This window comes from Staurois parvus, unplaced genomic scaffold, assembly GCF_062004578.1.
Source record: "Staurois parvus isolate SC_StPar_1 unplaced genomic scaffold, SC_StPar_1.0 ptg000886l, whole genome shotgun sequence".
NCBI classification, from domain to species: Eukaryota; Metazoa; Chordata; class Amphibia; order Anura; family Ranidae; genus Staurois; species Staurois parvus.
In genome coordinates this window covers 3,738,570-3,763,579 of record NW_028318682.1, presented here as the reverse complement: position 1 = coordinate 3,763,579, position 25,010 = coordinate 3,738,570, and the positions used below count along the sequence as shown (strand labels likewise).

Sequence of the window (25,010 nt, the reverse complement as noted above, 5' to 3'; positions counted from 1 at the left end):
TGACATCAGTATTGGGCAACTGGAAGAATGAAGAGATGGCTACAAGTCAATTTTTATTTCTTTTTATTCCTTCACAGACTTTTTGGGCCGCACCGAAGTCCCAGTGGCAAAGATCCGGACTGAGCAAGAGAGCAAAGGCCCAACCACTAAACGTTTACTGCTCCACGAAGTGCCAACAGGGGACGTGTGTGTGAGGTTTGACCTTCAGCTGTTCTAAGGGATAAAAACACTCCATAATACAGCTGGGTTCTGTTCATGTGCACTAGGACCAATGGTCCACAACTTTCACTGTCCATGTTCTCATATCTTGGGCCACTTGCATGGTCCCCTGCCACCTACCTATGCAAACCCAAGTTACACGACCCCAGTGCCTTTCACCCTTCTAGACTGCACAGCTTGTGTTTGCAACAGTTCTACCGTTTTGGTGCAAGGTAAAAAGAATCCACACCTTTTTGGAACTCTGAGTAGGACCTATGAAGATACACGAGGCTCGTCTTGTAAACTAGGTGCCATGCAATTTAAGGGCTTTGATCAACTTTTATTTAGCAACTTCAAGCAACATCATTCAGTGAACAACAAATTCTACCTAGGAAATGTTGCAACTGTACTAAAGTCAAAAAGCCCCCTCAATCTACCTTTAATTCATAGGTTTAGTGGGGTTCCCACAGTAAAACTGCAGTCTCTTGTCACATGATGCTGTGCTGTGTTACCCTCTCTGAGAATTCCAGGGGCGGAGCTCTAAACCTGGGCAATCCTGACCTATATTTTGGTTCAGGCAGTCATAGGGATTTGTCAAACGAGGCCGCCAGCTGCACAGGGATGAATATGTGAATTAGTCTCCGCAAGGTAGGCAAAAGGTTTGGCTGCAGCGTGCCTTAAAGGTTCCCCATTGGAAATGTATGGACTGTACTCGGTTATCATTTAAATTGAGGTTTTTGTATTGTATTAAAGGAGCAACATAGGTTTAAGAAACGTTATTTGAACGCTTTGCTCCAAAACACTGTAACTTGCGGATGTAGAATGTGTGTTGTTTAAAGAGAAGGATTTAATCTGATTTTAATTTTATAGGAGTCTTGAAGAGTATGAAAGTGACAAGGAAATAGAAACATATATTTATAGCCATGTACATATTTATATTTGAAGGCAAAGACACACTGGTATGCAAAGTTTTTATATTTATGAAAAAAAGATTATTTAACCTGCAAATTACAGAAGATGTTCTTTGCTCTGAACTCCAGGCAGGCAGTGGAAATACATATATGTGAGCTGTCTTATCTGCCAAAATGTGAACATTTCTGTTCAGCCGGTCTTGTGGTTCTAACAATACAGCCAAATCAGACTCCTGATCGTTCTCTACAGCGATTAGGCGATACGGTTTGGTCATTTCTCTAAGCTTGCTCTTTGCACAAAGAAGGATTGGCAACATAGTGATGAGGTCATCACTTCGCTAAGAAGTTCCCTGCAAGGTAGTAGAACATGATTGGCTCACGGTGCTGACCCTCCCTTTCCCAGTTTGAGTCCTGCTGTGCAGGGCATTACAGGAAACTAATAGAAAGACATAGTCAGATATGTACTTGTTTTATTTAAATATACATTTAACCATTTCCTAAGGAATGCATGACAAAATTTAATAAATATATCCTGTGCCTTCCTGGAGTTCAGACTCTAAAATAGACCCGTCTTGGAAGAAATAGGAGAGGAAAGAAACCGAAGCCCCCACATTTCTCTCATGACAGGTCCACTTTAAGAAAACACTATTGCCCTTTTTATTGTGCTGTTTTTACCTAGGAGTTGGGAATGGTTTGATCCTTCCATTGGCAATACTAATAAGTATGTGGCAGAAGAAGCAGCAATGCCAAGCATTTCATTGGTCATGGCTGTGTTTTTTTTTTTTTTTTAAGTGTGGCATTTATAAAATCTGCATGGAAAAAATCAACCAATCAGATATTTGCTTTTGTTTTGTTAGCTGCTTATTACCAATTGAAAAATGATTGCTTATGGACAGCATGGAAACTGTGCAGCTCCACTTACATCCACTCAGCTTATTGTGTGTTGTATATAGAACACATTGATCCAGATTCATCAGGCTTTTTACAGGGTTTTGGTGGTCTGCAGTGTCCTATCTCATGATTCTGTGCTGTGACTCCTCCCCTTCATGTTCTATTGAAAGTAGGTGAGGCTACAGTGGTCTTAGATGGTGTTTAAACCAGGTTAGACACTGGTGTGATTTTACAGGCTCCGATAAAGGAAACCGGAGGGACAGGTTCTAGGATGGGAATCGGAGCCAATCAGCAGCTAGGCTATGCTCTCTTTTGTTTTTATATGCTGCCTCTGCCCCTTTTGGGAACAGAAACATAGGGGAAGCTTCCCTGTGGGGACCAGTAAAATTCTGCATTCTGAGTGTCCAATTCTTCTCCACTCTATTCAAAAAATGGTGGCTTTAACGAAGTGGTGCTAAATGTTGAAAATGCAGCATGAGCAGGGGGCTTGAGGGTTCATATAATGGATGTCAAAGTAGAGCCTTTTCCTGACACTTTCTCAAAATGGTACCTATGGCCTTCACTCAGGACAAAAGGAATACATTGGACCAAATGGATCAGGGCACATATGCACTGCAGGAGATGTGGGCTGCAGTCTCTGCCCTGGGCTGTGCTGCTCTTACTCCGACAAATGGTTTCTCAGCACTGGGAAGTGTGGACACATGTGCCAACGCAGCTATTTTAATGCCATGAATCTGGTTAAAATATTACTGTTTATTTAACATAGATGTATACATTATATGAAACTAGCAGTGCCCTACCTGGGATATATATATATATTAACGGTCAGCTCTACTCAAAGCAGACATTTCAGGTTGCCGCAAGCTGGTTTACTTACTAGCTTCCCAATTTTTTTAAAGATCTATTCCAAGCAGAATCCCTAGTTCCACCCAGCTACCATGTTGTTTCTAAAGCATAATGATATGGTGTGATACCTCCCCAATGGAATGTCCACAATGTATAATAAAAGGAGTAACACTGTCATCGTACCTTGTAGAAATTGCCAGGAACACCAAACACTACTGAGAAATTGTGGTAATGGAGTCTACACAAAATTTAAGGAAGAGATGGGTGATTTACCCCACCTGTGCCCACCCACCACCTTAAATATCAGTTTAGGGTGCACACAGCCTTTAAATAATCCTTTTTTTAAGACTGGGTGCTACGGTTAAATTGGAATGCATATATATATATATATTTCACTGATGGGTCTCTAGCTATGTTATTCTATAATTATGCTGCCTTTAGAGATTTAGGACTTTATGCTGAGCAACCAAATATTTGTAACATTTTTCCAATTAAATGCAGATTTAGCGCCAGCTGAGTTGTCTGGAGGCAGGTTCAGGTTCTCCCCTGATGCTGTTCCAACTGAGCGGACTGGCCATCCTACCCAGTGAACAGTGGAGATGTTCGCTCTGTAGCATTATGATTCAACATGCATCCATTTTAATAGTGAGTTAAGCAGAAAGACACATATTAAGGGAGCTTGTACAGGTGGTTTGAGATTTTATTATCCCAAAAACCAAAAATGCCTCTGTGAATAGTATCTGGTCCCCGAGAAACTCAGAAGACAATCCTGCTCCAGAGTGAATTCCCCTGGATTACTGTTATTAGTAGTACCACAGGTTGTAGCATGCGTTGGGGGGGGGAGGGGAGGGTCACACTGCTATTTTACCAAATACTTGAAAGCCTTCTAATCTCAGATTAACATTTCTCACCTTATTCTTCAAATGTTGTGAATGTTTCTTTCAGTGCCTGCTTGGATTCTCAAATCCCGTTTACATAGTATGAGAATCTATTAAAAATGTACAAAGTGGAGCCGCAGCCAAAGCTGTATTTTAATTGTATTTTTGGTTATAACCGGGAAGGTTACATTTTAGGTTTTTATTGCTCTCTTCATCCCTTTTGGGAAGATTTCCCCTTATTGCTGTTGTGGTGACATGACAGTGGTGGCTGGAAGACACACTTTTGCAATCTGGTGCATTGCGATAACATACGGGTTACTTTAATGCATGTTATGCGTGTTGGCACAGTGAACACAATACCGCAACACTGCTCTGATGAACATGCATTGCAGCTCAACACAGTGCAGTAAGGCACTATTCTACGTTGTGGTGCATTGTGCCAAAAACATATTGCATGTTCTTGGGCATCAGCAACCCATTCCAAGTACATGGACTGCCTTTACACAATGCATGTCAACACTTGATACAATGCACAGCAACAAGTGTAAATGGGCCCAGAGATGGGGAAGATCTTCTAAATTAACCCCATTTTATCCATCTTTAAAATAATGAAACGTTGGGACTAGAGTTACACTTGAAAATGCATCAGTACAGTAGGGTCATTTATCAGAGTGTGAAAGAATTGTGTGCATTGCCCACAGCCTTTTATCAAATTGCTGATGTTTTGTTCCCCAGCCACTTAGTTACCACTTTTACCTTATGGTAAGGTGCTCCATCATGTTGGAAAAGGCATTGGTCGTTACCAAACTTTTCTTGAATGGTTGGGAGAAGTTGCTTTCGGAGGATGTTTTTATACCATACTTTATTTGTACATGTGTTCTTAATCAAAATTGTGAGTGAGCCCACTCCCTTGGCTGAGAAGCAACCCCACACATGGATGGTCTCAGGATGCTTTACTGTTGGCATGACACAGGGCTGATGGCAGTGCTCCCCTTTTCTTCTCCGGACAAAGCTTTTTCTGGATGCCTCATCAGAAAGGGGATTCATCAGAAAAAATAACTTTACCCCAGTTTTCAGCAGTCCAATCCCTGTACCTTTTGCAGAATATCAGTCTGTCTCTGATGTTTTTCCTGGAGAGAAGTGGCTTCTTTGCTGCCCTTCTTGACATCAGGCCATCCTCCAAAAGTCTTCTTTGGGAGCCAGCTGTTCATGCCGGACATTTACATCCCAAATCTCAGTTGGAAGTAATCTAGGAAAACTGCGCTCTTGATAAAGACTACAATTTTGTTTGTTCCATTTCTGATTACTTCTAAGAAACATTTTTTCTTTCATTCATTTCATACATCCCAGAACACAGAGTATCTTCATATCCATTATGATAGTTATACTGCCACTAACAGGTGACTGGACGCTGTCAAAAAAGACAGGAATACTCACCTAGACATAACCCCTCCCAGTCAGGCATCACTATCAGTGTGAAAAACTGAAGCCAGCATGGTGAAGCTGCAGTATGTGCTTATCAAAACTGTGGCATGTTGTCTTTTAAGAACAGGAAAGGAAGCATAATGGTAACGTGTATGTAAAGGAAACATTTAGTAGTTAATGGTGAAGACCTCTGTCAAGTTTTTTTTTTGTTTTTTTTTCTTTATACTGTTGGGGAGATTTCCCTTCCCTTTCTGTCCTATGGATCCGGGAAGTAAAGGAGAGCTAACCAAAGTGAGAGGATATCCTCTTTAAAGAGTTGTCACCAGAACAGGTTTAGCCAATTGGAAAATTTCCCTTGACTTCTGTTCCAGTGACAACTTAAAAATGTTTGCTTTCCCATAACTTTCTATACTGTAGACCAGCATTTCTCAACCTTTTTAACATGGGGAAATACTTGAAATTACTTTCCAGGCTCAGGGAACCCTCAGTAGTAATTACCATATCTACAGCTCACAGTACAGCAGTGGTCAAAAGTTTGGAGAATGACACAAATCCTAATTTTCACAAAGTCTGCTGCTTCAGTGTTTTTAGATCTTTTGTCAGATATTGGTATACTGAATTAGAATTACAAGCATTTCAGAAGTGTCAAAGGCTTTTATTGACAATTACAATAATGTTATGCAAAGAGTCAATATTTGCAGTGTTGACCCTTCTTTTTCAAGACCTCTGCAATTCACCCTGGCATGCTGTCAATCAACTTCTGGGCCACATCTTGACTGGCATCCCATTCTTGCATAATCAATGCTTGGAGTTTATCAGAATTTTTTTTATGGCAGAGACATTGATCGTCACCAAACTGTTCTTGGATGGTTGGGAGAAGTTGCTCTCGGAGGATGTTTTTGTACCATTCTTTATTTGTAGCTGTGTTTTTAGGTAAAATTGTGAGTGAGCCCACTCCCTTGCCTGAGAAGCAACCCCACACATAAATGGCCTCAGGATGCTTTACTGTTGGCATGACACAGGACTGATGGCAGCGCTCATCTTTTCTTCTCTGGATGCCTCAGTCAGAAAGGGGATTCATCAGAGGAAATGACTTTACCCCAGTCCTCAGCAGTCCAATCCCTGTACCTTTTGTAGAATATCAGTCTGTCCCTGATGTTTTGCCTGGACAGAAGTGGTTTCTTTGCTGCCCTTCTTGACACTAGGCCATCCTCCATAAGTCTTCTCCTCACTATGTGTGCAGATGGTGGTGCCCCCAATCCTGCAGCTGAATTAACTCTAGGAGACAGTCCTGGTGCTTGCTGCACTTTCTTCGGCGCCCTGAAGCCTTCTTCACAATTCAACTTCTCTCTTTGAAGGTTTTGATGATCCAATAAATGGTTGATCTAGGTGCAATCTTAGTTGCAGCAATATCTTTGCCTGTGCAAAGCAAATGATGTGCAAAGCAATGATGACTGCACGTGTTTCCTTGCAGGTATATTAATATTTGTGTAATTCTGAAAACATTTGGGCCAGGGCTGTACATTAGTGTGATGATCAGTGGGCAGAATGCTCCTTTCATTTGAGGTCATTGGGAAGCATCCACCCTACAGATCTCTAAAAACATCACTGGTGTTAGTGGGAATTTATCTTAGAGGCAGGAGTTTGCCATTGCTCAAGGAACTCCAAGCAACCTCAGGGGGAACCCTAGGATTCCATGGCCCCCTGGTTGAGAAAGGCTGCCATAGACAATAGTCACCCAGCACCACTAGTGAGAATGAATTTAATTTTTTAACATTTTACAAAAAAAATGGTTTTCCATACACTTTACTGTTCATGTGGCCCAGGAGGCATAATGGTAGACATGCTTGACTTTGAATTTTACTTAAAAATGGATCAAAAACTGAAAAATGTCCCCAATTTAAAAATACAACTAACCATAGTCACACTAGTGACACCCTGTAGCTGTTACCTTGTTCATGAATCTGCGTAGGCTGCCAGCCACTATTCATTGCTTTGATCACAGGCTTTATCATGTTTATTACTATATCCAGAGCAGATTTCATAAATATTACCCCATCCTCTCCAGAAAAGTTTAGATAATGTTAAAATATATAGTATTTGAAGTATATTCGTCAGTCTACTCTTCAGAGTCCGCTCTTCTCACAGTGTGCAATAGAAACTGCAGCACGGTCAATAATTCCCGCCTCATTTCCTGGCTGAAGAACATCCATTATCTTTTAAATCCGCCTTACTGCCCCTTACCCACTCTGCATCATATGTGGGTGTTACCTAGGGCGGACTTTATGTAAATACAGAGCCATTCCACTGCTTACATCAGGTCTGAGGGCTTTTGAAAGGAGTACTGAGGCATGGTGTTGTGATGTTTTCAGGAAGCTATGTATAGCACCCTGCCAGCACCTCCCACCACCCATGATCTAGCTGCATTTCATAGAGTAACATAGAGACTTGATGATGTCACTGGGTCTAAAATAGGGTATGTAATGAAAATACATTATTTTAACATTTTCATTGGCATATTGCTGGGGGGAAGGGAAAAGAAGCTAGGGAAGGTATAAACAGATTAAGCTTTAGCTTTAAATGGCAGCTAACATACTGCACAGGGAAATTACAGAAACATATCCCATCTTAGGTGCTGATAGTGGAACTATTACATGCATGTTCATGAAAGGTATAAAGCAATGTTTTTGTTTGCTGTTTCATTGTCCTTTATCATGTTGATTTGCTATTTACTGCGCCTGTATGTTCATTTTATTGCATTTCTTTCATTTTTAAGCAGCACTTTCCTTATTAACCCTTTATGGAGCAAACTTGATTTGAAGTGAGATAATGCATAAGAAATGTCATGTACATATGTCTATTCTATGGTTGCATTGCACTGTGTTTATAAACCAGTATATTGCCTAATATATTTTGCCTTAACTGACAGACAGGGTTCTATTAAGATAGATGGTATGCAGTATTGCTAATGTTTTATTTGACCTGAATTAACACTGGTTACAGAATCTTATCCTATTATTATTATTATTATGTTTTTATTGCCGAATGTTTCGACGTTTTATGCTCAGGCAAAATCATTTGGATAATCAACGCTGCAATCAAGGAAAGGGTTTATTTTCAATGCTGTGACTTGCAATGTTCTGCAGATCTTGTATATATACAAACTTGTGTATAACTGTATTTTGTAGCTGATCCTCCTGTCTGACCTGCATGTCCACTGTATCCCTGCTGAAATGTATATAAAAAGAAACGACATTTTGTGTTATGAATTTGTACTATTCTTTCTGTCTCCTCTGTGATTATAATGGGAATAATGTGCAGTGGGTGTGCGATATATCAAAATAAAGGTAATAAATGCCTTGGTCATAGAAAAGAACAACGTAGAGGTAATAAATCTCTGTGTTAGTCATTTACATTTTAGTCCAGCCAAGCATGCAAAGATTTAGGCACCCATGATCAAATTCTGTTTTGTTGATCTTTGGGTAAACGGAAGCTATAGGGAAAAAGCACTTGCCTGAATTGTGCAGCAACTTGGTTAATATAACTACGTAACAGAGATGATAAAAGCTTAAAATGTTTGTTAATCACTTCCAGGCTGGGCCAATTCTGGCACTCCTCTCTCACACTTTTTGTTTTTTTGCTAGAAAACAACTTGGAAGCCCCAAATATATATATATATATATATATATATATATATATATATATATATATATATATATATGATATATATATATATATATATATATATATACACACTGGTGAAACTCGAAAAATTCAAATATCGTGCAAAAGTTAATTTATTTCAGTAATGCAACTTAAAAGGTGAAACTAATATATGAGATAGACTCATTACATGCAAGGCAAGATAGTTCAAGCCGTGATTTGTCATAATTGTTTTGACAGATTTCAGTGAGTTATTCCTAAAAATTACAGGCCTACAATAAAAAAAATACATATTTCCATGCAAAAAAATGTACCGCTTTGAGCACAGAAATAAGGACATAATCAGAGCGCTAGGGAGGTTAAGGCCTCATGCACACTGGGTTTTTAGGCCCTGTGCCTGAGATTCTGGTAATTTTGTACGGGTCGGATGGCACAGAGGGAACCATCCAGCCCCACTCCGTGCAGCCTGTAAAAGTCTATGAGAGGCTGAAAATGCCTCTGCTGGACACTAATACTAACATTGAGAGCTGTTTGCACTGGGGGATGAATGCTGTGTCCAGCTATCACATTTTTCAGCCACTCAGACTTTTACAGGTTGCTGGCAATGGGGCTGGGGGTGCACCTGTGCCATCTGTCCACATGAAACTGTCAGAATCTTAGGCACGGGCTAAACATCCAGTGACCATGGAGCCCTAAACACAATTTTAATTTCACCTCTAGGGATCCTTTAAATGTAAGCATGTCAATGTTGTATCCACAACATTCATCCCAATGCCTTACAAATTAGTGGTGGTGTTTTCTGTTTCAATATTTATTATTGAGTGTTGAAGTAGCAAACAAGTCAAACACCCACGCAGGGGCTTAAGACAAAGAAAACCTTACACACAGACCATAGAAAATGAACTAAATTACATAGGGCTTGGAGCATAACAAAGTAAGTGGTGGTGTTTTCTAGACATGTGCGATTCATTTTATTACAAATTGAAAATTGGGACAAAATTTTCATTATTTGGATATTCAAATATATATGAAATCTGCAAATCACAATAGTAACGGTTCTCGACTAATCCAAAATAAACTATAAAGTAAAACAACAAATCCATTCGGATTCATTTATTTCATTCGTATGTGACTTTAGAGGGTTTTGTAAGAATGTGTCACACTCTGTATTGTTAAATCCCAGAAATAAATAATAATATAACGAATGAATCTGAATCTTCTAAATTGTTTCGGAACAACAAATATATGAAATAAATTCTGAAAACAAATCTTTCCAATATGACAAAATGAACTTAACAAATGAATCTGCAACTAAACAAATTTTTTCATCATGCGCATCTCTAGTGTTTTCCATCCCTCTTTGCAAGCTCCCCCTAACTATATTAGATCAGTGTTTAGATGCAGAGCTGAACACAGACATAATGGGATAGTTGGATGTGCTTCTGACTGCCTTCAAGGCCAACTTGCAGCATAGACATGAATGGACAGTTTGACAAAGTATTCATGTTTAGCCTGCAAAGGATAGTCTAAAGACACCCGCTGTTCCTTTAGAATTACCTTCTAGCATTTAGGAACTCTGAAAATGGGTGGCAACCCTCTATGATCTCTTCCTCAAGTACATCTATAGTGCTTTGAACACACAAACCCCCTCCCCCATCCCCCAACCAATATTCTCAATGATGGTATGAAGAGAGGATTTACCTGCTTTGAAAGAAATACAGTTCCACTCACCAAACATAATGCTTCCCTCCCCCTCTACCAAACCATAGCCACCACCGTACCAGACTATAACCAAATGCTCTATATTGTGATCATTGTGACTGTGTGCTCCGGACCACATTGCTTGGAATATACTGGCATGGAAGATGTCTTGACTGAAAACTTTCTCTTATGACAGATGTTCCTCTCAGTGCTGAAGATCTCAGGTGGGTATTTGGTATCAGCCCATGTCTTGAAGTCTAGAGTTCCTTGGTTAACAGATCCTCTCACCCTCTGTCTGCAATGAAACCAATACAATATAGTTCAGACAGGAAGGCCAAACAGTGGTGTAGAAGCAGATGCAGTAACCTCTACCAGGGCCATGGCCAACATGGTCCCAGTTCTGGCCATGATTTATTTAAAACTGTTGTACATCACAGGACACAGAGGTCTTCAAATTCATAACTATTTGGGCCATGCTACCACCCAGGCATAACCCCTCACAGCTCAGTTTTTAACTAGTATCCTTAAATAATAAATTAGCTTACAGATGTCTCTCTGAAGCTTTTCTTTCAAAGACTTAGCTCCTGAGTTTCTGGCCTATTGCTAATATCCCTGCTGGGGCAGAGGGGGGCTTTACCTGGCTCAGTCGCAATGGCCAAGATGGAGTGTGGCTTTGCCCAGACCTGGATGTGAGAATGGGAAAGGTCTATAATGTTGATTGGTGCTGGATCCTGTGGGCAGCATTCTCTGAGGTACAATGTGTTTGGTGACCTTGCTGGCACAGTGCTTTACAAATCTAAGGCAGTGATCCCCCTGGAGGGCAGTCAAGTCCCTGAAGGCCTGATGCGATGCACCCGCTCCGAAGAGTGAAGATTAGGCCTTCTTGCCCTAAAGCTGAACTAGTGAGTGCCTCTGGGTATGGTGGCCTTCAAATTGTATCTCCTGTCTTGGGTATTATGGTCAGTTTTCTATGTGGAGCAATATATAGCATTGGTGAAGCTCAACAGGGGAATCCGGCAACCACTGAATGTGTACATGCAAGAGCACCATTTTACCAATTCACAAGGAACAGAGACACATGTATTCAAAGTCTCTTGATACACCACTACACAGATTGGTTCCAGCAATGAAGAATTACACTGCCACAGCCCTGCATAGATACAGCAGCCTCTCCAATAGGTGCCAGGCACAGCAAGTATTGTGACATTTGTCTATCTTGGAGTGACTTTCCACAAAGGTGTTCTGGCTTAGGCCTACACTCTTCTCAGCTGGGTGGTGCTCTCATACTGGGTTTCACATACCTATTAACCCTCAGCAAGCTATAGCCTTGTGCAAACAGAGAGGTGAGAGATGGAGTGAGCTACCCAATCCCTGTTTCAGGTAGGGAGGACCTCCTGCATAGTTTGTCCTGCTATAGCTCCCTGAAGGGTCAGATTAATTCTGAATCCTTGTCCTTCTCTGGTATTTCTACTGCGTTTGGGTGACGGCGTGCATTCATCCATTGGTGGACATTTTTGAAGTTGACACAAAGGAAAGCAGAATGGTTACTGAAGGTTATTTCATACCCTGGGGTACTGTGTGGGGAGGTACAACTGATCACTAGGTGGGACCACTGTTCAAAGGGGAAGGTTCCTACCAGAATTTGTGAAGAATGTTCACACTGTAAGATGACACAAGATAAAGATCCCCAGCTAGTCACCCCCTCTGTGATGTCCCCTCTCTGGGAATTTTTGGATGACCATACCCACAATGCTTTTATTGTTTGTATACCAAATCATGATACTATGCTATTCTGATGTTCAGATTCCTTGCTACTCCTGAGGAAGTAGACCTTTGGTTTAAGAAATGCATTGAGGATTACAGTATATACCTCGCTGCTTCAGTGATTTCTAGTGTGATCAGGAGATAATGTGACCAATATTTTGATAGTATAGAGGTAAAAGAAACTATTGGCTGTTAAAGCCCAATTTGTGAGGGATAGGGGTGCTTCTGACTGTCATCCCTACCCTCTTTGATGCAGGATGGTCAACATCCAGGGAATTGTACCACCATACATGCAGAGCCTTTTTTGCCAGGTATGTGGTTCATAAGTTTCATCCCAGACTGTATGTTGGGGGGTATTCTGGCTTTTTCTCTTTTGTCGAGAGGTTTATGCGTTTAAGCACAAGCCAGGGACTAGTCTCAGCCTTGGCTGTTTTTTTTTTCAGAGACCGTGTCTTATTTCTTCAAAAGAGCCTTTGTGCAACACGTCATGTGAAATGTTTTGCCTGTGTGTCCTGGTCTCCGCAGAGCCTTAATTTCATCTTGCCTGTTTTTCTCACTTCTCTTTTTGAAACTGTGACAGATTCCCTTGTCGCTCCATACACAAGGCTGTATTTTTGGAAGCCATTACCTCAGCTCACAAGTATCAGAGTTTAGCTGCACTTTCCTGCAAGGAGCCTTGTTTGTTTCTCTACCAGCATAAGGTGGTGTTGAGGCCTCGTTCTCTTTCCTACCTAAAGTGGTTTCTTTGTTACACTTAACCACTTCCCGACTGGCAGTTGTATATAAACGGCCAGACGGTGGCACTGCAGGGTCGGGTGGCCGTTTATAAGCGGCCTCCCTACACCCTGCTTGTGCGCACTCCCTGGGAGCGCACAGCACTGCAATCCGGTGCCCGCTGTGTCCTCCGGACACAGTGAAACACCGATCATCGGACGGGACCTCTGTACGAGGTCCCGATCATGTGATCACTGATTGGCCAATCAGTGATCACATGCAAAGTAGTAAGCAAGATGTCACTTGTGACATCATTGCTTACTACGTGTGAAATCTGTAAATGATCACAGAGGTCACATGGTACAAGGCTATTCACAACAGCCTTGTACCATGTGACAAGCTGTGACCAATCACAGCTCACTCAGTAGTTCTCAATGGCTGCAAGAATGCAGACAGAGAGAAAGAGAAATGATTGCTTTTACATCCTATATGGGTGTAAAGCAAACAGTGTAAAAAAAAAAAATCTTCATCACCCCCCAAAAGTAGTACAGTGTCACCATGGTGACACTGTACTGCTAGGGTGACAGTATGTAAAAAAAATAAAATAATAAAATAAAAAATAATATAAAAAAAAAATGTAAAAAAAAAAGTTAAAAAATTATAATTTTTGGTTATAAACTAATTTGGCTTTTTTTTTTTTTACTAAAAAGATAACAGAATACATTTTGGCCAAGATTTATGATGAAATATTATTTATTGGCAAACTTTTATAAGAAAAACACTTATTTTCAAAATTTTTGGAAATTTTTATTTACATAGCAAAAAAAATTAAAATCCCAGCGGTGAATAAACACCACCGAAATTAAAGTTTTATCTGTCTCAAAAAAATGGTAAAAAATTCATATGGGTACAGTGTTGCATGACCGCGCAATTGTCATTCAAAGTGTGATAGCGCTGAAAGCTGAAAATTGCCCTGGTCATTAGGAAAGGGGTAAAAGTGTCCAGACTGGAAGTGGTTAAAGCAAGACATTGTGTTTCCATCTTTTTTTCTAAATCCTAAGGAGAAGCATGCTCTTTGGATGTTGTACAAGCTGTTTGAATTTTACCAATGTCATTTCAACAGTCTGATTCCCTGTTTGTCTTGCCTGAGGGCCACTGCAAGAGTAAGGATGCTTCTTGATCCATTATTTCTCAGTGGATTCATTATCTCAATACTCAGGTCTATAGGATCAAGGGCAAGGTTTTTCCTTGCCTATCAAGGCCTATTCCAGCAGTGTTAGTCCTTCCTAGGCAGTTCATCATCAAGCTTCCATTATACAGTGGGTATAGAAAAGAATCACCCCCCTTGAAAATAATCACATTTTGTTGCTTTGCAGCCTGAAATAAAGACAGATACAGTTTTTTGCTTTATTCAGCTGTATTTACTCCTCCAAGTGAGAGATATAACACCAACATGTCAGGAAAAAAATGTAAAAACAGAATCACCGAGTTGGAAAAAGGATCCCCCCTTGTGTCAGTATTTTGTTGAACCACTGCGTTATAAACGGCCTTTAGTCTTTTGGGATATGTTTCTACTAACTTTGCACATCTAGACTTTGCAATATTTACCCGCTCTTCTTTGCAGATCTGCTCCAGTTCATTTAAATTTGATGGTGACCGTTTTGGACTGCAGTCTTCAAATCATTCCACAGATTTTAAACTGTGAAACTTATAACATCCAAGTGAAAGATTTAACACCAACATGTCAGAAAAATGTTTAAAAAAATTCAAAAACAGAATCACTGAGTTGGAAAAAAGATCACCCCTCCTAAAAATGACTTGTACACTCCATCAGGTGTAGCTAATCACCTTCTCATTGGCACACAAAGAAATTGACTTTCAACTTTGATCAGCTGTGGTCATTTTGATTAGCTCAGCATGAAAAGAACTTTCTTGGAGCATTCCAGTCCCTGGTAGTTTCTGAAGCAAACAGTCAACTATGGGTGGCAAGACACTATCAAAAGATCTCTGGGATAAAGTTGTGGACAGGCACAAGTCAGGAGATGGATACAAAACATTTCAAAGGCATTTTCACTGCCTAGAAGCATAGTGACGTCTATTAAGAAGTGGAAGGTATTTGGTACAACACAGACCCTCCATGGATCAGTACACCGCTCCTCATCCAGGCTACCAAGAGGCCTACAGCAACTCTGAAGCAGTTGCAGGAACTGATGAGAGTGGTCATTGTGTGCATGTGACAACAATATCACAAATTATCCACAAATGGGGCTTGTATGACAGGCTTGCAAGAAAAAGTCGCTCCTCAAGAAAGGTCACATGCAGTCATAACTAAGCTTTGCAAATACGCACCTTAACCCCTTGAGGACCATAAGATTACAGAACGCCAAAAGAATCAATTTTTTGTTTTTAAAGTTCGTACACTTAAGTTGCTGTAACTAAGCCATTTCATGAAATAATTGGCAAAAAGCTAGATCCATTTGTTGTTTGTTGATAAGAACTAATATTTTGACTCAAACCAAAAAAAAAAGTTTTAAGTTCTTAATCAGATGATACAGGCAATTAAAAACATGGGACAAATACGTCCCTTGGTCCTCAAAGGGTTAACCCCTTTACGCCGACATCACACAAAAATGCGACCTCACGGAACTGGGCTTTTTTCCGTGGGGGCACATATTTGTGTACTTGTCTTTGTGCTGGGACCGTGCCGCTCAGCGCGCTCCCAGCACAAAGACTGTGGTGTCACTGAGAGCCCCGGGTCTCGTTCTAACGATCGGGACCCCCGATTCCGGGTCACATGATCGCTGTGATAGCCTCTGATTGGCTATCACAGTGATCAGTCACTGTACAGCCTGGCCCCCTTGCTTTTTTCTCTCTCTATGAATGGAGAAGAGAGGTACATTGTATCTCTCTAACTCCTGGAATAGAGAGAAAAAAAATGTTTGTAAAAAAAAAAGATAAATATTCAAAAATAAAGAAAAATACCTAGATCAAGATTTGATCTAGTTCAGTGCCAGGGTTAGTGTTTGGGTCAGGGTCAAAGGTCAAGGTCAAAGGTCAGGATTAAAATAAAATTGGTATCAGTGTCAGTTAGTGTTAATGTCAGTGTGTTTAGGTAAAAAAAAAATAAGACAAAATCAAAATGCGCACTATTGTTTCTGGGCTGTACTATGGGTACAAACAACAAATAACATACACATATGTGGTATCGCTGCGATTGTCAAGAGCTGGATAATTTATTTTGGGTTGTTCTTTGGTGGTAGGTTATGGTCGTAACAAGAAACACACAGCTAAATAAAAAAAATTATTTTTTTTTTTTTTTTTTTTTTTTTTTTTAACTATTTTGGGCCAGTTTTCCTTTGATAATAAGAAAAAAAATCAGGAGATATCCATTACCATTTACCACCAAATGAAAGCCCAATTTGTCTTGAAAAAATCAAGGTATAATCCACCTGGATGTACACAGTAGTTGTGATGATATGTACTGTTTTACTAATACAGGTCAACGTTGCAGAATTGTGCTTAGGCATTTAGATTTGTTTTACCCTTAGGCATGAAAGGGTTAAAGATTCTGAGGCCACATGGAAAAAGGTGTTCTGGTCAGATGAGACTAACATTGAATGATTTGGCCTCAACACTAAACAGTATGTCTGGTGGTTATCCCATATAGCTCACCATCCAGATAACACCATGCCTACAGTAAAGCATGGAGGTGGTAATATCCTGTTATGGGGGGGGTGTATCTCTGCAGCAGGGATTGGAACACTTGTCAGGATAGAAGAAAAAAAGGGGGAAAATACTGTCAAATTCTTCATGAAAATCTGCTGCCCTCTGCCAGAAAGGTGTCAATGGGAAGAAGGTTTACCTTCCAACATGACAATGACCCAAAGCACACAGCAAAAATGAGCACACAGTGGTTGGAGGAGAAAAAGGTCAATGTCCTTGCATGGCCTAGTCAGAGCCCAGACTTAAACCCCAATGAAAATCTGTGGAATGACTTAAATGACTGCAGTCCACAAATGGTCACCATCAAATTTACCTGAAGTTGAGCAGTTCTGCAAGGAAGAGTGGATAAATATTGCAAAGTTAGTACAGACATATCCAAACAGACTAAAGGCTGTATTTAAAGCAAAAGGTGGTCAACAATATACTGACCCAGAGGGTGATCCTTTTTCCAACTCAGTGATTCTGTTTTTGAATTTTTTTCTGACATGTTGGTGTTATATCTTTCACTTGGATATTATAAGTTGCACTAGTAAATACAGCTGAATGAAACAAAAACTGTATCTGTCTTCATTTCAGGCTGCAAAGCAACAAAATGTGATTATTTTAAAGGGGAAGATTCTTTTCTATACCCACTGTAAGTTTGTAAGGCTGCAACCTGCTCTTCTGTTCACACATTTACTAAGTTCTGGCAGGTAAATGTTCACGCCTCTTTAAAATATATACGCTAATTTTGAGCGGAAGGTATTGCAGGCACTGTTGTGGTGAGGTTCACCGCGGTTCTGTTTTTGGGGGGTTTGAGTGTGTGGGTACCCTCACCTTCAGTGCTTTAGCACATCCCAAATAGTCATGAACATCAAGTCCTGTGATGTATAATTACGAAATCAGGAATTTTGGTTTACCTGTAAAATCCTTTTCTTAGAGTACATCACAGGACACAGTGATCCCCTCTGTGATCCCCTCCCCCTCTGTGATCCTTCCCCCTCTGTTCTTCATTGCTTGCTACAAAACTGGAGCTTTGCTGAACAGGATGGGGTTATACCTGGGTGGGGTTTCTTGCTGACCACTATCCATTCACCTGAAGGTGGCATCATAACCCAAGTCATGAATAAGAAGTCATCTTATTATAAGAATAAGAAGTGTTCAAAATAATAGCAGTCAGACATCACTAACCTGATCAATCACTGTTTTTGGTAGAAATGATATTTCTACATGGCAAATAATTTACTAGCAGGTGTAGTAGAGTAATAGAAATCCAACAGACCCAACAGTCATGACATGCATGCTGCTGATTCTGTGTAATTGAATCACTAATTGAAAGGGGCATGTTCAAAATAATAGCAGTGTGGAGTTCTATTAGTGAGGTCATTCATTCTTTGAAAAACAGGTGGCAATTATTGCCCTTATTTAAGGAAGGAAGGCAGCAAATGTTGTACATGCTGGTTACAGTGCATTTCTCTCTGAAATTCTGAGGAATATGGGTCGTTCCAGACATTGTTCAGAAGAACAGCGTACCTTGATTAAAAAGTTGATTGGAGAGGGGAAAGAAGTGCAGAAAATGATAGGCTGCTCAGCTAAAATGATCGCAAATGCTTTAAAATGGCAACCAAAACCTGAAAGACGTGGAAGAAAGCAAAAAACTACCATTCGAATGGATAGAAGAATAGCCAAAATGGCAAGGACTCAGCCAACAATCAGCTCCAGGAAGATCAAAGAAGGTGTAAAGTTACCTGTGAGTACTGTTACAATTAGAAGACGCCTATGTGAAGCCAAGCTATCTGCAAGAAGCCCCCGCAAAGTCCCACTGTTGAAACAAAGACGTGCTGAAGAGGTTACAATTTGCCAAAGAGCACATTGACTGGCCTAAAGAGAAATGGCGCAACATTTTGTGGACTGATGAAAGTAAGATTGTTCTTTTTGGGTCTAGTGGCCGGAGACAGTTTGTCAGACGACCCCCAAACACTGAATTCAAGCCACAGTACACTGTGAAGACAGTGAAGCATGGTGGTGCAAGCATCATGATATGGGGATGTTTCTCATACTACGGTGTTGGGCCTATTTATCGCATACCAGGGATCATGGATCAGTTTGAATACATCAGAATACTTGAAGAGGTCATGCTGCCTTATGCTGAAGAGGAAATGCCCTTGAAATGGGTGTTCCCACAAAACAACGACCCCAAACACACCAGTAAACGTGCAACATCTTGGTTCCAGACCAACAAGATTGACGTTATGGAGTGGCCAGCCCAATCCCCGGATCTTAATCCAATAGAAAACCTGTGGGGTGACAACAAAAATGCAGTTTCTGAGGCAAAACCAAGAAATAGAGAAGAACTGTGGAATGTAGTCCAATCATCCTGGGCTGGAATACCTGTTCACAGGTGCCAGAAGTTGGGTGACTCCATGCAACACAGATGTACAGCAGTTCTCAGAAACAGTGCTTATACAACAAAATATTAATGAAGTGATTCAAAGGAAAGCAAAATTTTCAAACATTTTTTAGTTTATATAGTAAATGTTTGAGTTTGTAAAGAAGAATACAAACACTGCTATTTTTTTTGAACAGTCTAATATTCACTTTTCTTCAATTTTTTTAGAGGAACAGCACAAATTTGATATATTTTTCTTCATGTTTTGATTTGGAATAGAATGTGTAGTGTTCCCAATGCATTTGTGTGTATGGAAATAAAAGCTATTAGAAGGATTTTGAGCTTTATTCACTTTTTTCAACACACTGCTATTATTTTGAACACAACTGTACTTCAAAAAAATTATTTTACAGGTAAACCAAAAATCCTAATTTCTCTGCCATGGCACCAAGGAAAGCATCACTGTGATCGGTTTATCAGTTAGAAGAGGCCTACAAGTTCAGACGTGTTGTACTGCATGGACCAAGTCTTGCAATGACTTCATAACCTCAATCTACTGTAAGTAAATTGATTGACTGTAAACATGACATTTATTTGACTTATTGAGTTACAAAGGCAAACCATTTCACATATACAGTATATTGCAGTTTCCAAGAACACACTTGGCCAGAACAAAATACTGAAAAATTGCTGGACATAGGCTTTTATGTTGTTCCTCATTCTAGGCCACACACTGGCTTCCTCCATTGTTTCTGTGTGTAACACTCACCTGCTCTTCATCCTGATATCACTTTCGATGTAACCGAATGGAGTCTTCAACCACTTGATCCCATTCATGGTTTGGCGCCCCAGCGGAGCCCGTGGAAGTTTCTGCAGGTTCAGCTCATTGATTTCATTGGCTGAATACAGCCTGCCTTTGGGAGAAGATGAACATTTGAAAACAAGATCAGTTGCTGGAAGACTCACCTGTGCAAGGCTCCATGCACACGGGGCATTTTAATAACGCTGGTAACGTTAGCTGTGTAAAGTCACGTTAAAAATGTGAGTTTTTCAGCGGTTTTTCGTGTTTTTGTATTAGTGTTTTGCCGTGGTTTTTCGCGTTTGTGTTTCTTTATCCCCCCCCCCCCCAATTTTTTTTGGTCAAAAAAGTCCCAAAATGCTGGTTTGCTGCGATTTACAGCATTATAGCGTTTTTACAGCTAAAAAAAACTCCACTAGAAACCCACTAGTTCTGTTTTTTTTCTCCAGACAAAAAACGCCCCTGCCAAAAAACGTTGATTACAGTCTATGTGTGCACGGACACACAGGATAACATGCTGGGGGGTTTACTGGCGGTAGAAAAAAACCCATCAAAAGCCAAAAACAGCCGCTGTAAAAACATCCCGTGTGCATGAGGACTAAATGACACCACACAGGTCTGCAATGGTCATTCTTCTTAATCTAAAGTCTAGTAAGCCAGATTTACTGAAGTGTACATAGAGATGAAAGGAGCTGAGAATCCTACTTTTAACGACTGCACATGATTGGATGCTCAAACTGAAAACAGGTTTGTTTCACACATCAGGGCCAAAGGGTCAGGAAGATGCCATTATTTAGTTCTTGCTCCAGTTATTCACAAAAATCATTAAAATACACCCCTACCCCTGACAGCTAAAATAATTGAAAGTGTAAAAGGACCCGTTCACACCGTGATGCAGTACAGGAAAGATGCGTTCACTGCATGTGAATGTGCTGCCCTTACAAGACACGTGTGGGTGCCATTAAGTGTACATGGCACCATGCATCTTGTAAATGCAGTGCATTTTTGAGGACACCAAACCACATGTTACCGCATTACCATGCGGTTTGGTGCGGTGCAATCTGAAAAAGTAGTGCATGCACTGGCTGTGTGGTTCTGTGCATTTGGCAGCCCATTCAAATGAATGAGATGTCAAAATCAGAATGTAAGGGACCACATGGGAATGCACACCTTCCAGTGTGAACCAGCCCTAGGTGCAGGTAGAGAGGGAAACAGTGCAGTATTTAATGGGCTGTGGTGGCCACTAGTTCTTCCTGCAATCAGCAGGAAGGATGGGGATTGATCAGTGTCTGCGGAGACGCTACAGTTGCATATGTAATGGAAAGCAGGTACAGCATTTGAAAACGAAGAGTGCTTGTATGGGGGATCAGGGATTCAGGGGATCTGGAATTGCATAGGGGGATTTTTGTAAATTGTTGCTACAGGTGGACTAACACTTTAATGCTTGTTTTTTTTCTAGGGGGATGTGATATAATAGAATATTACTTATCTTAATACATGGTCCTTTGGTTTTTCTCTCCACCGATTCTTGTTGTAATGACCTTTCACCCAAAGCTGCACTCCTCATCAAAGTCATCACATGCAATGCAGGATCAGCGGCTACTACCGGTCCTGCATTGTACATACGGATGAAGGCGTGCCCACTTACATCCCAGTAATGGAGAGGGGAGGACTGCAGTACCAGCTTTCACAGGACCATGAATAAGATAAATACTCTTTCCACTGTTATCAAATCCCCCAGGCAAAACAAGCATTACATCCTTTATCAACTGGGAGAGGGGCATTTTATGAATTTATGAATGCCTGAAGTCCAGTTTTAAAGTACAAGGAGTGACCATTTAATTCCCGGAATGGACTGTTGAAAAAAAAAAAAAAAGTTTGCCTACCTATACACTAGCAGCTGTTGTCACCTTCAGAGTAGTCCCCTTGTGAAGCGACACACTCATCTAGACAACTCTGCCACTGCCAGAAACATTCCTGGATCTAATTTTCTGGAATGTTGCAGAGTATGTTTTCTGGATCTCTGGAATGTCATCAAATCTGTGTTCTTTTAAGGCATTTTTTAATTTTGGAAACCACCAAAAGTCGCAGGGTGCTAAGTCAGGGGAATAAGGTGGTTGGTTAAGTTTCAGAATGGATTTTCTGAGCCAGGAACCCTCGAACACTTAACACATCATGTGCAGGAGCATCGTCGTGGTGGAAAATCCACTTGTCAGTCAAAGTCTTTTTCCTCTGAACGGATTCCAGTAACCTTTTCATTTTACACATTTACATTTTTTGCTGCCCATTTCTTGCATCATCGTGGACATCTTCCTGCCCCTCCTTATGCCATCTAAGCCTTTTAAAAACATTTGATTTCTTCATAGAATTTTTACTATATGCCTGTTATAAACAGAGCTAAAGTTTCACTCTCATTTTTGCCAATTTTTATGCAGCATATGATGTTAATCCGCTGCTCCAGATTTTGTCACTCATTTTCCGCCAACAGCATAATGCACCAGAATATTATTTCTTCCACTACTCCATAAAGACCGAGTCACCAGGTCTGCTACCCAGGGGAGTACAAGTTAGAACATATCAGGACACGCTTGAGTGCAAATGACTGTGTGACTCACCACCATAGTGCTACACCATGGGCAGTCTGGGAATTAAATTGCCACACCTAGTCAATCTGAAGCCCAAACTTTTTCCATTTTGGCTAGAGTAGAGAAGGGTTAAAACCACTGTATTGTTTTTTTTTTTGGGGGGGGGGGGGTTGCAACGTGCATCCCAATGGGGAGATTTCACTTCCTGCCCTGTCCTAGGCTCAACAGGAAGTAAAAGGATATTTTTTCAATGTGAGGAAAATCCCCCTCTTAGCTGTCGCAGGAACAGATGCCCCCATTAGAAGAACTCTACTCATTTCCTCCTCTGTTGACAACCCAAATTTTTAATTTATCCTTGCTTTCCTTCCATGTGACACTAATGATCAGGATAACCAAGAGAGTTTCCAAACAGGGACACAAACAGTAATAAAAACTGGACGGTGGTTCTAACCCCTCATCAATCTATCCAATAAAAAAAAAAATGTTTTGCCTTTAGTTATACTTTAATGTCTAGGGATTTACTGGGCAACTAATTGTAACAGGTAAATGCCACACCAGCGACAAACTAGCGATCCTGCCCCTAACCAAAACTTTCCAGTGGCAGGATCACTCTGGAAGACATGGGGCAGTAAACACTCACTTCCGTGCATGTCGCACTCTCTTGCTAGCTGGATGCTGAGTTCTTTGCTTTTCTCACAAGTGATTTTGAAGCATTTATGGACAGTAAGGGGAGTGATACATTACAGCCAAATCTGGCAAGGAAGCAATGCATTTTCTAGCAATCTTGTTGCTGGTGAATTCTTACAACAGGATTGCAAGTGTGGCAAGTAAGCAGCTACATACAGCAACCAAATACAGATCAACCTTCTGTAGTTAGTTAACCATACTATGGAAAGATGCTTACTGATTGGGTATTATGGCTCAGTGCCCAGTGCAGAGGTACCTGTGTCACAGTGTAGAGCCACCTTCTCTTCCTCAAACCTCTTCTGGTACTGCTGGAGGAGAGGGTCCTTAAATACTGGGGTTGAAACCTACATGGAAAAAAAAACGAAACGGAAATCAATCCAGTATTACTGAACTATATTCCAGTGCTTAGGATTTATAGAGACACTACAGTTAAAGTGATATTAAAATGTGTGATATCTGATAAATCAGTTCTTAAGCACTGTCAGCAGCTGATTTACCCACTTACTGGGTATGCAGCTTCTTTACCATTTAAAGTGGATCTTCACCCTTTAGGCAATCTGCCATACTCCCCTTAAATTAGAGCTGTTCTGGGGGGGGGGGGGGGTTGTACCTTTTTTTTTTTTTTTTTTTTTTTAAGTGTCCCCGCCCCCCCCCCCCCCCCCCTTCAACCCCCTGCCCTGCCTAGGCAAATTACGTTCCCTCTGAGCCCTTTGCCTCCTGGGATATACACGTCACATATGCAGGAGGCATTGTGCCTCCATTCCTGGGCAGTACAGTGGCTAAATGGTTAGCACTTCTGCCTGGCAGTACTTGGCCCTAGTATGTGTATGTATGAATGTAAGTTAGGGACTTTAAATTGTATGCCTCTTGAGGGTTAGGGACTGATGTGACTGTATAATATATATGTAAAGCACTGCATAATTGACAGCACTATATACAGTTGTGTTCAAAATATTAGCAGTCAGACATCACTAACCTGATCAGTCACTGTTTTTGGTAGAAATGATATTTCTACATGGCAAATAATTTACTAGCAGGTGTAGTAGAGTAATATAAATCTAACAGACCCAACAGTCATGACATGCATGCTGCTGATTCTGTGTAATTGAATCACTAATTGAAAGGGGCATGTTCAAAATAATAGCAGTGTGAAGTTCTATTAGTGAGGTCATTCATTCTTTGAAAAACAGGTGGCAATTATTGCCCTTATTTAAGGAAGGAAGGCAGCAAATGTTGTACATGCTGGTTACAGTACATTTCTCTCTGAAATTCTGAGGAAAATGGATAATTCCAGACATTGTTCAGAAAAACTGCGTACCTTGATTAAAAAGTTGATTGGAGAGGGGAAAACATATAAAGAAGTGCAGAAGATAGGCTGCTCAGCTAAAATGATCACAAATGCTTTAAAATGTGAACCAAAACCTGAAAGACGTAGAAGAAAGCGAAAAACTACCATTCGAATGGATAGAGGAATAGCCAAAATGGCAAGGACTCAGCCAACAATCAGCTCCAGGAAGATCAAAGAAGGTCTAAAGTTACCTGTGAGTACTGTTACAATTAGAAGACGCCTATGTGAAGCCAAGCTATCTGCAAGAAGCCCCCGCAAAGTCACACTGTTGAAAAAAAAACGTGCTGAAGAGGTTACAATTTGCCAAAGAGCACATTGACTGGCCTAAAGAGAAATGGCGCAACATTTTGTGGACTGATGAAAGTAAGATTGTTCTTTTTGGGTCTAGTGGCCGGAGACAGTTTGTCAGACGACCCCCAAACACTGAATTCAAGCCACAGTACACTGTGAAGACAGTGAAGCATGGTTGTGCAAGCATCATGATATGGGGATGTTTCTCATACTACGGT

The 25,010-nt window shown here is 40.7% G+C and overlaps 2 protein-coding genes across 5 annotated transcripts in view; one reads left to right on the top strand and one right to left on the bottom strand.

Annotated features, from left to right (window-relative positions):
* ITSN2 (intersectin 2) overlaps window positions 1–8,418 on the top strand; it is a 267,920-nt gene extending 259,502 nt beyond the window's left edge. For both annotated transcript variants that reach the window (XM_089656116.1, XM_089656115.1), the window contains one exon: window positions 78–8,418. In XM_089656116.1, the coding sequence (XP_089512242.1) occupies window positions 78–217 (140 nt within the window). In that variant the 3' untranslated portion in view covers window positions 218–8,418. The remainder of the gene's footprint in view (window positions 1–77) is intronic.
* Window positions 8,419–9,599: 1,181 nt separating this feature from the next.
* The window catches only part of LOC149442443 (protein FAM228B-like), a 45,121-nt gene continuing 29,710 nt past the window's right edge, over window positions 9,600–25,010 (bottom strand). For all 3 annotated transcript variants that reach the window (XM_089656111.1, XM_089656110.1, XM_089656112.1), the window contains exons 7-9: window positions 23,410–23,497; window positions 19,852–19,996; window positions 9,600–10,808 (exon numbers count right to left, since the gene is read on the bottom strand). In XM_089656111.1, coding sequence (XP_089512237.1) covers window positions 10,613–10,808; window positions 19,852–19,996; window positions 23,410–23,497 — 429 coding nt within the window. In that variant the 3' untranslated portion in view covers window positions 9,600–10,612. The remainder of the gene's footprint in view (window positions 10,809–19,851; window positions 19,997–23,409; window positions 23,498–25,010) is intronic.